The sequence below is a fragment of the Callospermophilus lateralis genome, chromosome 11 (assembly GCF_048772815.1).
Source record: "Callospermophilus lateralis isolate mCalLat2 chromosome 11, mCalLat2.hap1, whole genome shotgun sequence".
Classification (NCBI taxonomy): Eukaryota; Metazoa; Chordata; class Mammalia; order Rodentia; family Sciuridae; genus Callospermophilus; species Callospermophilus lateralis.
The window spans coordinates 44,299,270-44,315,399 of record NC_135315.1 but is presented as its reverse complement, the minus strand read 5'-3'; the positions used below and the strand labels follow the sequence as shown (position 1 = coordinate 44,315,399).

The following is a 16,130-nucleotide window of genomic DNA, read 5'->3' as shown; positions in this document are numbered from 1 at the left end:
CATGGCCAGCTGAACAATGGCCCTCAAAGATATCCATGTCCTAAAAACTAAATAAAAATAAAACACACAAAGCAATCTGGGGCCAAGGGAGGGGGCTGCAGGTGCAGATGAAACATGATTAGTGAAGCTGGGTGACAGGTACACAGGGTTCACTATATTGTTTTCTTTACTTTTGAATACATCTGAAATTTTCCACAATAAAAACATTTTAAAGGTGTGCATATAGAATCTTACATTCCTAAAGCCTTTGGGATTATGATGGGATTTCAATAAAGGGAAAGAGGATCTCTGGCAAACACTAAAGGCAGATCAGAGGATAAGTCAGTGATATGCAGAACAAGGAAGGAAAGAGCCTCGGGGACTGTGTGGCTGACAGGTTTTGGGGAGATGAGTATCATGAGAGAGATAGTCTTTGGCCATGAACAAAAATGAGCTCAAGTTCTGACACCCTAAGGAGAATTAGGAGACATGTCTGGAAAACAGAAGCACCACTGCAGGGTCTTTTTCCCCTTGGGACACACAGGGTGGCGGGGGTGGGGTGGGGGGGATAGGGTATCATTGGTTCCCAGCCTGCCCCAGCTGGCAGGGACCGGGCACTGGGATCCTGACAAGAGCAGGAACGTGCTGGAGAAGTCCTGCTGAGTCAGCCTCTCAGTGGAGCTGGACTGTCTGTTAAAAAGATCCCAAGCCAAAAACAAACCATAGACTGTTCACAGGAGGAGGCCAGTAGTTCTGAGCCTTGATGTCTCTGGCAAGAAAACACTATTTTTATAGAGCTCTTGGGGAAAGGAAAAATTCAATACCGAGAGAACTTGTTTAAAAGAATCCTATTGTATGTGGATGATTCCCCAGCCCTGGGAAGCTCAAAGGACTCTGTTCCGTCCTAATGTTTCTTCAGGTCAGCAGTTACTGAGATTCTAAGACCTTTGGATATGTGTAAGCACAGAACCATAGAAAAGAAGGAAAGGAGCTCCATCTTCATTTCACAGAAGAGAAAACAAGACCCGGGGCTGGGGTGTAGCTTACTGGTGAGGCCCTGGGTTCAATCCCCAAAACCTTTGTGGAAGTGGGGCAAGGAAAAAAAAAAAAAAAAGCCCAGAGACACCAAGAGCCTATGCAAGGCTTCACAGCCAGCTCCAGACAGGAAAAGGAAATTCTTTCTTTTTGTTTTCTTTTAAGTCAGGTCTTGTTATGTTACCTAGGCTAACCTTGGACTTCTGGGAACAAGTGATTTTCCTGTCTCAGCCTCCTAAGTAGCTGGGAATACAAGTGTCTGCCACCATACCCTACAGGAAAAGGAAGAATTTTTACTGGGGGAAAAACAGAAATAAACAATGGAAAAGCAGTAGAAAGCTCTAATATGAACTGCCCTTATATTTGACTGCTCTAGTTATGTTTTCCTCATTATCTTTTAACTTGAGAGGTTCTGTTTCCTTTTTTTTTTTTAAATATCTATTTTTTAGTTTTCGGCGGACACAATCTTTGTTTGAATGTGGTGCTGAGGATTGAACCCGGGCCGCTCGCATGCCAGGCGAGCGTGCTACCGCCTGAGCCACATCCCCAGCCCCTCTTTTTCCTTTTGATATTAAAGATTTGACCCTTCTAAACAATGAGCATCCTAGGTGACTGTCAATGAGCTCATAGGGTGAGGCCAGGACAGGTGCTATTAAGTCTATACTTCATGTTCTTTTCCCAAGCTTTGCAGCAAGACTTGGAGTAGAATGCACTGGGTAAATACAGAACTGAACAGGGCTTGATGTCCCCAGTCAACATGAAGCTCTTCCACAGAAATGACTACTGCATTCCATGTTGGCACCACTGCATATTTTTATCTCAAAATAGCTTATAAATAATTATCTAAACATTACAGTTTTCCACTCATAGAAGAAGACCATAAAAGGAGGTGGAGACATACTCTGTTGTTGGCTACAAAGCAGCTCTGAGGCAGGACAAAGCATGGGATGTGGGATTTCTTCATGTTCCCACTGGTTAGTTTGCCTGTGCCCCATTTAATTCCTCTTGATAACCACTGATGAAGACAAATGGCCACATTTGGAATATATGTGAAGATATCTGGCTCCATTGGTCAAGTTAAAAAAAGTATTAGGGGCTCGGATTGTGGCTCAGCGGTACAGCACTCACCTTGCACATGTGCAGCCCTGAGTTTGATCCTCAGCACCACATAAAAATGAATAAATAAAATGAAGGTATTATGTCCAACTACAACTAAAAAATAAATATATTTTTTAAAAAAAGTATTAGCAAAAGTCAAGTGGATTCATGATTTTAAGTTTTATTTATTTATTTTTATATGGTGCTAATGATTGAACCCAGTGCCTGATACGTGCCAGGCAAGTGCTCTACCACTGAGCCACAACTCCAGCCCCTCGTGATTTTAAATTTAAGCTAGGTTAGTGAAATAAGAAAACGATTTAATGTGCTAACAAACAATGAAAGTTGATATTACCTTTATTTTTAGAAATGTGCAAAATACAGTTAGTAGTGATTCTGTCCAGCCATTACTTCAAAGGTTGATATTTGCCCTCAGTCATCCCAGATGACTTAAGGGTTGAGTTCTAACTCAAATCAACAAAGAAACCCATGTTATGATCTACCACCATGTATATGTCTTTGCCAGGCACTGTATATACATCAGTTCACTTACCATTCACACATGGTCTCACTCAGTTCTCACAATAATCTCATAGATGAGGAAATGAAAAAAAAAAAAAACTCAAAGAGATTAAGTAACTTCATCAAAGTCATGTAGCTAGTAAAAGAGTTGAGACAACCAGGTCTGTCTAAAGCCCAAGCACTATGTTAGCATTCTTGCTAGACAATTGTCAAAAACTATTTAACTAACTAAACAAACAACAAACAAAAGCATTTAACTGGGACTTAGTTCAGGGTAAGCTCTGTTTCTCAAGGAGAAGGTAAAGAAATATACAGACATCAAGCAAAGATCTCATCCAAAAGATCTATTAGCAAAAGCCAAGTGGATTCATGATTTTAAATTTTATTTATTTATTTTGCAGCTTGCGTTGGAGAACAAACATCATGAAAAGCTACAAGAATAATTAAGATTTCGGACATTTAAAAGTTACCCCTGTACAATTTAAAAATTTTCCATTTGTGCTTTTTGTTTAGAGGGTGGTGGTGGGAAGGAATGGGGTTGAATACCACTTTGTGTTCAACTGGTACTATAAAAACAATCAGAAACAGTTTATAAAAAAGTAGTACCAAAGATGCAAGGAAACCAAGATAGTATCAGTGACCCCACATTTAACCACAGGGAGAGAAGTGGAGCCCAGAGCATCTCCAGGGATCTACTTCTGCTGCCTTTAGTGTGTGGTCCATGCTGACACTTCCCAGGGAAGCCTGGGAGATAATCACTATTCCCCAGAGAGCCCACTGTAGCAGAGAACTCTGATTAATCCATGGATCAGACAACACAACTAGCTTACTATGGATCTTGTTTTTTTTTCTATTGCTATATAAAGCTTGGAAAGAGATTTCCTGAGAAATGAATTTCCTTCAAATGAAAATTTAAATTCCCACCTATTAATTTTGATCACTGAATTAGAGACATACAGAGCACAGTCTCAAGACATTTGGACTTGGGAACATTTCAGGCAACTGGGGTCTAGTGCTGTGGTTTAGGCTGCTGAGTGAGCTGTGGGTCCCAAGCCAGGGACTTTACTCAAGCACACGTGCACACGCTCTCTCTTTAACTCTTGCTTGGACTACTTTTACTCTGACAGTAAACATTTATGATAGTTACAGGTACCTTCTGCATACACAGTACTGGACCAAGCACTGTGTGGGAAACAAAGAAGAGAAGGAATATTTATGACCACCTACTATGTACCAGACACAGAGGCTGACACTTTCACATGAACTTACTACTTATAATGATGCAGTGAAGGGGGTATTTTTACTCCTGCTGTACAGATGGTAAAACAGAATGGCAGACATCGGGGACTTGTCTAATGAGGCAAGTTAGTAAGACTGAGGTCAGGATACTGGTTTGTCAAACCCCAAAGTCCATGTTCTTTCAATTTTATGTTGTTACTCTTCAAAAGAACAGCTACCACCCTACATGAACCTGACATTAGCTGGGGGAACTGGGACAAGCAAAATCTGCATGCAGAATGAGGGTGAGGAACAATAGTGTAGGATACAGATGAGAATAATGGTGATGATGATCATGCAGAGGAGGAAGAAGGAATGACTTGTTTCCCCTCTTTGCTCAGGGATACATGTTCCCTAACTCCCAGGGGGAAAAATTAAGATGATCCCAAAGAGAAATTCAAGTAACCAAGGGTGTAAGAAGATATATATGTGTTTTGTCTGTATATATTTCTATCTACTGCTGGGCCAATGGGAAGGTGATTTCATACAATCTTTCTTAAAACAATTTGAAAATATCTACAAAAAATCTTAGCATTCATCACATAAGCTTTGATCTCTGCAATTCCCTCTAGGGCAATGGATTTGAAGTTAACAGTTATGAATATTCAGAAAAGAAAATTACATATGCACGAGACTACTCACCATCAGACTATAAATGTGAAAACCTGGAAATAAATAGCCATGAAGAGCAACTAGATTAAATACATTTTTGTTTTTATTTTTATTTTTTTGCACAATGGGCCTCAGGGGATGGAACTCAGTGCCTCATGCATGCTAGTGGCCCCAGATCAAACACATTTTAAGGGAAACAGCAGTATTTGGGATGAAGAAATGCAGACTTGACTATGTGTGTGACACTTCTAAGTGTGTGACATGAGCAAGTTACCTAATCTCTCTAAGTCTTAGCTTTCTCATCTATAAAATTGCAATGATGATAATATTTATAATCAATTATTAAAAAATAATCCATAGAATGCTGTTAATACAGTGCCTCACACATATTAATTCCATGATAAATGTTAGCTATTGTTATGATTTTCACAGTAAATATTTTGTACTGTGGAATACTATGCAACCACTGAAAATATAACTCTGGATTAAATGATATAGAGAGCTATTAAAACCATTAGCAGAGAAAAATAGGTATAAAACAATGAAAACAATGACTTTTTTTTTTTAAAGAGAGAATTTTTAACATTTATTTTTCAGTTTTCGGCAGACACAACATCTTTGTTTGTATATGGTGCTGAGGATTGAACCTGGGCCACACGCATGCCAGGCGAGCGCGCTACCGCTTGAGCCACATCCCCAGACCATATGAGCTTATTTTTATTTTTAAATGTGTCTGCATAAAACAAAAGACTGAAAAATATATCTGTCAACTGGAATTACAGGAGGTTTAAATATTCTTCTTTTTCAAAATACCTGCGCTTTCTAGAATGAAGGTGATTTGCTTTTATCATAGTAAAAATATTTTTTATGAAATAAGAAAGATGTATCCTGATTACATGGAAAGTGAATGTAAAGACTCCTTATCCATGCATGGTGTTCTGTGGGCCTTCTGAAATAGACCTGCATTTTAATGACAGAAAATGAGAACAGATTTGAAGACTGTTCTAGCTATTTCAAAATGTCTATGGGGGATAGTAACAGCTTCCTAAATTAGTACATGTTCACAATCCTGAAACCTAATAGAAATTACATGCCAGACTGTAAGGAAATTTAATTTATTCTGTTTCTTTCTGTTGTTATTGTTGTTTTCTAAAATTACAATTAATGAGAAAAAGCTAAGTGGGTTTGATTTTGGACAGATATTTAGATTCTTTCAACCTAGTAAGAAGCCATCGTAAAAAGCACACAGTAAGGAGAGGACCATGGGAACAATGGTCCCTTTTAAGGAGGTCATAGATTAAAAAAAAAAAAAAATCCTACTTTTTAAGGCTATATCTGGATATATTAACTCCTAAGAATTTGCAGAATTTATGTCTAAGGAACCAAACTCTTTATATTTCTACCACAACACTCCAAACAATCACTTTCTCAAGAATCAGGACACTTGGCTTTATTTCTGGCTTCACTACTATAATCTATATGATTTGGCATAATATGAGAAAGAGACAGAGAGAAAGAAGAAAGAAACAGACAAATGTATCAGAAGGACAGTCCATTAATTTTCAGAGGCAATACACAAAGCTGGCAGGAATACTTGCATTGGTTACTCAACACATTTTCTCCCCCATAGGAAAGTCATGTATACAAGAAAAATACATATCCATGGGATATCAAGAAAAGCTAAAGACTGATACCTAACACGATCACTGTGAACACCTAGAGAGCTCAAAATCAACGATGCATGAATTCTCATGTGAAGCTAGCAGCACTAGGCCCAGGCTGTCTTACCACTCTTCTACTTTAGGCAAGTTATGAAAGCTGATTTTGTGAAGGTTGCCACATTTGCCAGAAGGACTTGTTCTCTCTCTGTATGTGAGGCATGGGACAGACAGGAGTCTGAATGGCAGACATGAGATTGAATCCTGGATTTGCTAGGTAAGAAATCTTGGATAAATGACTTAACTTCTCTGTGTTTCAGTGCACTCTATGAAAGGGAGAAGTAACACAGCTACCTTCTAAGTTTATCAATAGAATTAAATAACATAGGCACTTGGGTATCTGCTTCCTGGTAAGTGCTCAACAAATAGCAACTTATCATCTCATAAAGCTCATCTAAGGAAATAATATGGGGAAAACAAGTTGTCTGAAAGGTGATTTTCATAACTTATCAGTGACTACTGTGACCTCAAAGTTAGTTTCAGAGGGACCATCAAACTATTACCGTATCTTGATTCCTCCACTTGATCTTGGACAGTTTAAGGTTCCTCCTCCATATGGTTTCAGCCAAACTTGCCCACCCTGAAATTTTCTCTCTTTGTCTAGCAGCAGGGCTCCAGCCCTCACCTATAGGAGTTAATTAGCATTCCTAATTCTGACCTTTCTACAATCAGCTCTAGGAAGCCACTTGCTGAAGATGCTACTTAAGTATACTGAGGAATATCACATCACCTTCACTTGATATGTGCCTAAAGATTTCAAGGAGTTTATGACAAAGCCATACCTACAGATGTTCATTTTACTGGCTCTATCCATCTCCATCTGCTTAGTAGTTACCTGTTTCACTTTGTCACTATTTTTGTCAAATGGGTGTCCATGGTCCTTAGTTCCTTCTTCTTCCTATCTTCAGGAAGAAGTCATTCAGAGAGTGTTGCTATAAAGCAAATACTGTGCTATGCCATCGATATCCAAAAGGAATAAAACACAATCCTCAAGTTATTCAAAGTTTAATAGCAAAGACAGAGATATGAAAATAATTGTATAACAGAGAGATAGTGTAAGGGTTGTGACATCTTCAGAGTGAAACAAGAATGACTTTGGTGTGACAAGAAATGGTGACATTGCAAGAGACCCAGAGTTACCAAAACAATATTGAAAAAGAACAAAGTTGGAGGATTTATCATTCCTGATTTCAAAGATTACTACAAGGCAATAATAATCAAAACAGTGCGGTACTGGCATAAGCACAAACATATCAATAAATGAATAGAACTGAGAGTCCAGAGAGAAACCCCTACAACTATGGTTAGCTAACTTTTAACTGATTTAGGGTGTCAAGTCCATCCAATGGGGGAAGTATAATCTTTTGAGCAAATGGTACTGAGAAAGCTGGATATCCACATGTAAAACAAAAAAGTCGAACCCTTACCTCACACCATATACAAAAATTAACTCAAAACAGATTGAAAACCTAAATGTAAGAGCTAAGACTATAAAATTCTTAGAAGAAAACACCAGGTAAATATTTGTGATTTTGGATTAGGTAATGGTGTTTAAGTCCCCCACCTCCAAACACACACAAACACCAGGTGGTGCACACTGGCAACACAAGCTACTCAGGAAGCTAAGGCAGGATGATCACAAGTTTGAGACCAGTCAATTGAAACACTGTCTCAAAATTAAAAAAAATAAATAAATAAAAGGGGTGATGCTATAGGACAGTGGTAGAGCACTTGCCTAGCATGCACAAGGCCCTGGGTTGAATTCCCAACACCTCAAAAAAATTAATAAATAAAGTATTCAGCAACATTAAAGGACATTAACAACAAAGACAACACACAGAATAGGAGGAAATATTTACAAATCAGATATCTGCTAAAGGATCCAATAGCCAGACTATAAAAAGAAATTTTACAACTCAACAATAGAAGTAAAACTCAGTTTTACAATGAGAAAAAGATTTAATTGAAAGAGGATATGCAAATTGCCAATAAGCACATGTAAAGATGTTTTAGTTACCAGGGAACCGCCAACTGAAAACAAAATGAGGTATCTATCACACTCACAAAGAATGGCCAAAATTAAAAAAAGAAAAAAGGGGAAATAAATGTTGCCAAAGATGTGGAAAAATCAGAATCCCCATACTTTACTGGTGGATAGCCCAGTCACTTTGGAAAACAATTTGACAGTTCCTCAAAATGTTAAATATAAAGTTATCGCATGACTCAGCAGTTCCACACCTAGGCATACACTTAAGAAAACTGAAAACATGTTCATCCAAAGTTGATATCATTACTTGTAAACATTAAAAAAGTGAAAATAATTCCAATGTCCATCAACTGATGAACAAATAAAATGTGGCATATTCACATGGTAGAATATTATTTAGTCATAATAAGGAATGAAGTAGGGACTGCGGGTAGCACAGTGGTACAGTGTGTGCTTACCATGTGCAAGGCCCTGGGTTTAATCACCAGCATTTAAAAAAAAAAAAGGAATGCAGTACTGATGCATGATATGTCACATACCACACTATGGAAAGTGAAATAAGCCAAGCACAAAAAGCTGCATATTGTATGATCTTATTTGCATAAAAATGTTCAGATAGGCAAATCTATAGAGACAAAGTTGATTAATGGTTGTCAGGGGAGTGGGGAGTGACTGCTATTGAGTATAAGGTTTCATCTTGGAGAGATGAAGATGTTCTGGAATTAGTGGTAGAGGCTGCTTGACTTTGTAAATGTACTAAAATTTTATACTTGAAAGGGAGTGAGTCCTGTGTTATGTGAATTATATCTCAATTTAACAAGGGGAAAGATATTAAAACTGCATCATAAAGAGTATGCTTGTTGGATAGATAACAGTGGGAAGAGAATTTTAGGCAGAAAGAATGAAATGAGAAAAAAGATGGATGCCACAATAAAGCAATGCACCTTCAGTAAAGGGAGAATGACTCCAAGACTGGAGCACAGGGAACACAGACAGGAGGGGCAAAAACAAAGCTAACTAGGTAGAGACGAACAAATAATAAAAGCCCTATATGCCAGTGAAGGAGGAGACCATGGGATACCTTGGTCTCCTCTCAGGACAAAGACCTAACTGCATTGCCGGACTCATTCCACCTTGTCAAGAAAGCCTTCTTTCATCAACTCAGAATCATCTAGCGACTACTCCATTTTGAAACCCCACTCTCATTTTCTCACTACTTATAAAACACATCTATTTACATCATTGTGAGTTTGCTCCCCAGCGGAGTACACACACCTAGAGGGCATATTGCTTCCAACCTTGATCATGCTGGTCCAGGAACACAGTACTCTGTGGAATTACTAAGATGTTTTATGAGACTGGCAATTTTAATAAAACTGAGTTTCCAGACTTCACAAAGCATTACTCACATGGCCACCCTATTGGAACGCCTGCCTAACCAAATTCATTCAAATCCTTGCCCTCTTTTATTCCAATGCCATTTGCTTGCAAAGGCTTTTCTTGCTCACCCACCTGGGTATAAACTCTCCCCTTTTTGAAATTCTGTACTTTTCTTACAGTACTGATTCCACCAGGCCTTGTACTGCAGTTTTTTGGACATTACTCTCAATACAAGCATTACTCCTTGCGTACCAGAACCTATACACCTTGAAATAATGTCTATGCCTTTCCTGACTTCCTTGCAACTCCCAGCACTGTGCTAGGTACAGTCTAAGCTGAACTGTTCAACCTGAAAGAGGAATAATAAAATCAGAGACAGAAATAATCATGGTCACAAAAGTGTTTAAAAATCCTAGAGGAAACTACACGAAATAGGATGCAGGCACAAATAATGGAGTGTGTATTTTGAATCAATTTGTGACCACTTGGTGTGTTTATTTTCATCACATGGATTTCATTTTGCTACAACTCCAGAAGATCAGACAAAAGGTAATGACCTTGCAGCTGCTGTGTTCCCAAGTCTGAGGTTTTCTATAATATAAACAAAAGGTTCTGGAGGTATGGTCTCTGTTAATACTTGCCAGTGTGGGTCTAGGGGAGAAATGGATGGTGAGGTAGGAGGCAGCTGGAGGGAAATCCACCTAATGAACTGACAGTTCATATAAGCAACACCTGGAGTGTTAAATCCCCTCCAAGTGTTATTTTACAAAAAATATCCCAAACAACACCCGCCCCCCCCCCCAACTCTTCCTTTGGTAAATGTAAAAATTCTTCCACCAGCTGCATTCCAGGCTGAAGTGTGTGGCAGTTCAGGAGTGATGGCAGCTGGAAAAGATCTCATTCAGGATGTAGTGACCACTCACCAGCAGCTATACTAGCAGCCAGGGGATAACTGGAGCCTACAAAATGAATCCTCATAGCCATATTCCTTTAAGGAAATGGATTAGCCTCAATCTGCCTGCTCAAAGTGCTCTGCTTGTAAACACTGAGGATACTGAAAATACTTATCAGCATCTGATTGGTGAAAGGATCAGCATTTCAAATAGAAACTTTGTGACATCAGCTTTTTCACAACTTCCCATTTCATCCTTTTTTTTTTTTTTTTTTTTTTTTTAACAGAGAGGTAGAATTTACCTTTATTTATCCATTTATTCATGATGCTGAGGATCAAACCCAGTGCCTCACACATGCCAGGGAAGCGCTCTACCACTGAGATATTGCCCAAGCCCCCACTCTTTAAAACTTTTCTAAAGACCATGTTTTGCTTTTAGTTCTATTATTGTTAAATTTTTTTTTAAAAAAATTTGTTTTAATTAGTTATACATGACAGTAGAATGCATTTATGCACTTTGATATATCATACATAGATGGGATATAATTTCTCATTTTTCTGAGTGCACATGTTGCAGAATCATATTGATCATGTAGTCATATATATACATTCAGTATTAATGTCTGTTTCATTCTACTATCTTTCCTATTCCCACATCCTCTCCTCTTCCCTCCCATCATTTCCCTCTATCTAATCTATGGTAATGCTATTCTTCCCTAGTGCCCCCCGGCCTTATTGTGAATTAGTATCTGCATATTAGAGAAAACATTTGGCCTTTGGTGTTGTGGGATTGGCTTATTTTGCTTAGCATGATACTCTCCAACTCCAAACCATTTACTGGAAAATGCCATAATTTTACTCTTCTTTAAAGCTGAGTAATATTCCATTGAGTATATGTACCACATTTTCTTTATCTATTCATCTATTGAGGGACACCTAGGTTGGTTCCATAGTCTAGCTATTGTGAATTGAGCTGTTATAAACAATGATGTGGCTGCACCACTATAGTATGCTGATTTTAAGTCCTTTGGGTATAAACCAAAAAGGGGGATAGGTCAAATGGTGGGTCCATTCCCAATTTTCTGAGGAATCTCCATACTAATTTCCATAGTGGTTGCACCAATTTGCAGTCCCACCAGCAATGTATGAGTGTATCTTTTTCACCACATCCTCGCCAACATTTATTGTTGCCTGTATTCTTGATGATTGCAATTCTAACAGTAGTCATATGAAATCTTATAGTAGTTTTGATTTGCATTTTTCTAATTGCTAGAGATGTTGAATATTTTTTTCATATATTTGTTGATCAATTGTATTTCTTCTGTGAAGTGTCCAGTTCCTTAGCCCATTTATTGATTAAGTTATTTGTTTTTTGGTGTTAAGTTTTTTGAGTTCTTTATAGATCCTAGAGATTAATGCTTTTTCAAGGTGCATGTGGTAAAGATTTTCTCCCAATCTGTAGGCTCTCTCCTCACTCTACTAATTGTTTCCTTTGCTGAGAAAAAGCTTTTTAATTTGAATCCATCCCATTTATTAATTCTTGTTTTACTTCTTGTGCTTAGGAGTCTTGTTAAGGAAGTCAGATCCTAGGCTGACATGGTGAAGGTTTGGCCTATTTTTTCTTCTATTAGGTGCAGGGTATCTGTTCTAGTGCCTAAGTCTTTGATCCACTTTGAGTTGATTTTTGTGCAGGGTGAGAGAGAGAGGTTTAATTTCATTTTGCTACATTTGGATTTTCAGTTTTGCTAGAACCATTTGTTGAATAGGCCATCTTTTTTCCAGTGAACGTTTTTGGCTGTTAAATATTGATAATTACTGCAAAGCCAGATTCAGGCCAAATGTCTGCCTCCAGAACCTTGTGACATGGCCACTACTTTTGACAAGACAGAAGGAACTAACACTTATTGAGCACTTGCCATATAACAGGCACCAGGCCTGGCACCCTCTTCTTATTTCATCCTTACAACAACTCTAGGAGGCAGACAGCCACATTTCACATACAGAGCAGTTAGCAGGTCCAGACAGGGTAAGTCTTTCACTCAGGAGCCTCAAAGGAAAAACTGGAAGAGTTAGATTTGTCTGACTCCAAAGTCAGGGTTCCTTCTATTGCTCTCTGCCACAACTACAGGATAATATGAGCCAGGGAAGTTCTTCCTTCAGAATTTGCAAAGATGCTACAAGAGCCCGTGATTCCAGAATAGGCATTGGTAAACTTTTACCAAGTGGCTTAATAGTAAATATTTCAGCTTTGTGGATTTTATGGTCTCCATTGCAATTACTCAATTCTATAGTAGTAGTACAACAGCAGCCATATATAGTTTATAAGTGAATGGTATGGCTATATTCCAATAAAACTTCATTTACTAAAACAGGTAGCAGACCAAATTTGGCCTACAGGCTACAGTTTGCCAACCTCTGCTCTACAAGGTTATAGTTGAATAATTATTTGGGCTTAAAATCAATAAAGAATGACCTACTTTTAATTTACTCAAGAAGCATGAGAGTTTTCTACAATATGAGAGACAAAGGATGGTATAAGACATGATCCATACACTTAAGGAATGTACCGCCTTTTGACAGAGAAAAGCCAAAAATAAGAACATGAGATAGCATGTGGTAAGTGCCAAAGGAAAACCAAGGGCTGACCGATGGATCAGTAGGATACTAGGAAATGAAGAGTCCACAATTGGATTGAATAATCTTGCACCTGGGCTCAGAAAGAGTCAGAAAAACCTCTTAGTGGGCAAGAATGAAGAATAAGTCAGAAGTTACTGCTTTAAGCACTTAAAAAATACCCATTCTGGTGAGACCACATTAAGGTTTTCAGCACAAGTCAGATGCTAATCAAAGACAATACTGATTTTTGTCTCACCAAGCACTTTAGCTCCCTGTCTCATCCTCAAAGGACAAGCAATGGCCTAAGGTACAAGATGAAATGAGACTTTTGGGAACCTGAGAGGTCTTTCCATTTTCCTCTCTGCTGATACTTTAAGCATTGAAGTGTCTGAAAGGAGCTGCAGGCAAAGGCCAGCAGAAACCACCTTGGTTACTCTTGGAAGTCTAGTAATAAGCTAGTTCTTAAAACCTTACCTTGCTCATGGCAGTCAAGGCAGGATCGCAGGCTGCATCTAGATCCTGAACCAGCAACTGAATACTGCTGGAGATGACACTGCAAATCAAATCACTGTGGTCAATATTTTTTTTTTTTTTTTTTTAAAGAGAGAGTGAGAGAGGGAGAGAGAGAGAGAAAGAGAGAATTTTTTAATATTTTATATTTTAGTTTTCGGCGAACACAACATCTTTGTTTGTATGTGGTGCTGAGGATCGAACCCGGGCCGCACGCATGCCAGGCGAGCATGCTACCGCTTGAGCCACATCCCCAGCCCTGTGGTCAATATTTTTAAAAACCACTGTTTGAATGACTGACACAGGCCCTTCCAAATATTTTAGTCACCTGTGTAAAATTTATTTTTATTTCCCCAAACTAAAGTTTTAATGAATGACCATGAAGGAGCAGTTAGCTATTCTTGGTTTGGACTCTTAGAGTCCACTCTCAACTCCGTCTTCAACACACACACACACACACACAGGCAAACTCTCAGACTGCTCTTATTTGGGTGGGTCCCCACCTAGTCAAGACCTAAACTTCTATAGGTAGACCCCTGAACTGTCATCTCCAAAACCTTCTTTGAGTTCTCTTCCAAGAGTAACTGTTTATAGAGCTTGTAAGGTCAGGGAAAAAAGGAGAATTTTGATTTTTTCCTCAATAAATAGTTGAGTGAAAGCTAAAGTTTGGTCCATCCTTGTTCTAGTTAAAGGCAGTGGAACAGGAACTGATAATAACAAAAATATTGCAAAGTCATAACAAGGAGAGAAATATCCTAAGAAGGTTTTGCTATTTGAACTTCTTGGATAGAGTCCACCCTTGGCCCCCTCGAACACACACACATACACACACACACACACACACACTCTCTCTCTCTCTCTCTCTCTCTCTCTCCCCCCCTCTCTCCCGGCACTCCCAATGGCTAAAAGCTGGCAGTTTATGCTTTGTAATATAAAACACAGTCTGGGGTTGTAGCTCAGTAGTATAGCACTTGCCCAGCATGTGTGAAGCCCTGAACTGCAAAATAAGAAAGCAAAAATGATGGTCAGGCATAGAGGCTCATGCCCATACCCACAGTGGTACATGCTTATGTCCCAGAGTGCTGGGGAGGCTGAGGAAGAAGATGATTTGAGCCTGGCTTGGGCAACATAGCAAAACTTTGTCTCAAAACCAGAAAATAAACAAACAGATAAAAAATCCCTAAAACACAGGAGGATGCAGGTGGGGACAGAGGGAAAAGTGGGAAAGCCTAGAACTAGAACTTCCTATAGGGATAGCCAAGGGAGGATTTCTTCTCTTGGGTTATTCTAGACAGTGCAATGATAAAGAACAGTTAGCTAAAAGAACAACTGCATCTGAGGAGGCAGAACAGGAGGTGGCTGCCAATTTTAATGCTTCTTCTTGATGGCTAATGGAGAACAGAATGGAAATAATCCCTATCCAGCAGAAGGCCCTGGAAACCTTTTAGATTCTGAAGTGATTATAGCCAACATCCTGACACATGCTGCTCCATGAAGGAGAAAGGACAAGCCCCAAGCAAACTTGTGTGAGGTACATACGTGCTGAATGTGTCCATTTCTCCCGTGAGATTGATTCGTTCAGTCAGACTTACATCAACTTTTTCTTTGAGTTTTTCTTCTAACTGTTAGAAAAAGAGAAACAGAAATATGTTTAATGATTATCAAAGGAGTACCATAATAATAATAACGTTTACTAAGTTTGATGGATCACGTATAATTCTAGACACTTTCGATGATCCTTATTTAATTCTCTCAACCCTGTAAAGAAGATTCTATTATTATCCTCATCTTCCAGGTGAGAAATTAAGATTAGCTTATCCCAGACAGTAAGCAGTAGGGCCAGAAAATGAACTTCTTCAGAACCAGTGTTGTACTTTTTCTTATGACACACCAAACATTTATAGTTAATCTTGAAAAGACCCTGATTTTTAAGATATTCCCTGCCTCATGAACTTCAGACTCGCCCACCAACACTGGAAACGTTTGCTGATGAGTGGTAGTAAAATGAGTTAATCAGTTATATTATTTATTGAGCATTACTATGAGTAAACCAGCTTGCTGAGATGTTGGAGACACAGTGGTAAACTAAAGAAACACGTTAGCCTACGGCCTAAGACAGAAACACATGCTCCTGCAGCCTCAAAGAAAAAAATGATTGACCAGGAACTGTAAATATCCCTGGGAATTGATTCATGTAGCAATCCTAGTCCTACCACAGTCTAAGAATGAATGTTTTGTGTTCAATTAAAAAGAAATTTTTTTTAGTTGCAGATGGGACAAAATACCTTAATTTATTTATTTTTATGTGGTGCTGAGGATTGAACCTGGTGCCTCACAGATGCTAGGCAAGTGCTCTACCACTGAGCCACAATCCCAGCCCTTGTGTTAAATTTTAAAATGCTTTTATAATCCAGGCACAATGGCACATGCCTATAATCTCATTGGCTCAGGAGGATGAGGCAAGAGGATCACAGGTTCAAGGACAGCCTCAGCAAGTTAAGGA

At 38.7% G+C, this 16,130-nt stretch overlaps 1 protein-coding gene across 1 annotated transcript in view; it reads right to left on the bottom strand.

The window, feature by feature from the left end:
• The window catches only part of Vps53 (VPS53 subunit of GARP complex), a 151,799-nt gene that overhangs the window by 34,100 nt on the left and 101,569 nt on the right, over positions 1 to 16,130 (bottom strand). The window contains exons 16-17 of the mRNA XM_076869888.1: positions 15,167 to 15,249; positions 13,592 to 13,670 (exon numbers count right to left, since the gene is read on the bottom strand). Of these exons, the coding sequence (XP_076726003.1) occupies positions 13,592 to 13,670; positions 15,167 to 15,249 (162 nt within the window). The remainder of the gene's footprint in view (positions 1 to 13,591; positions 13,671 to 15,166; positions 15,250 to 16,130) is intronic.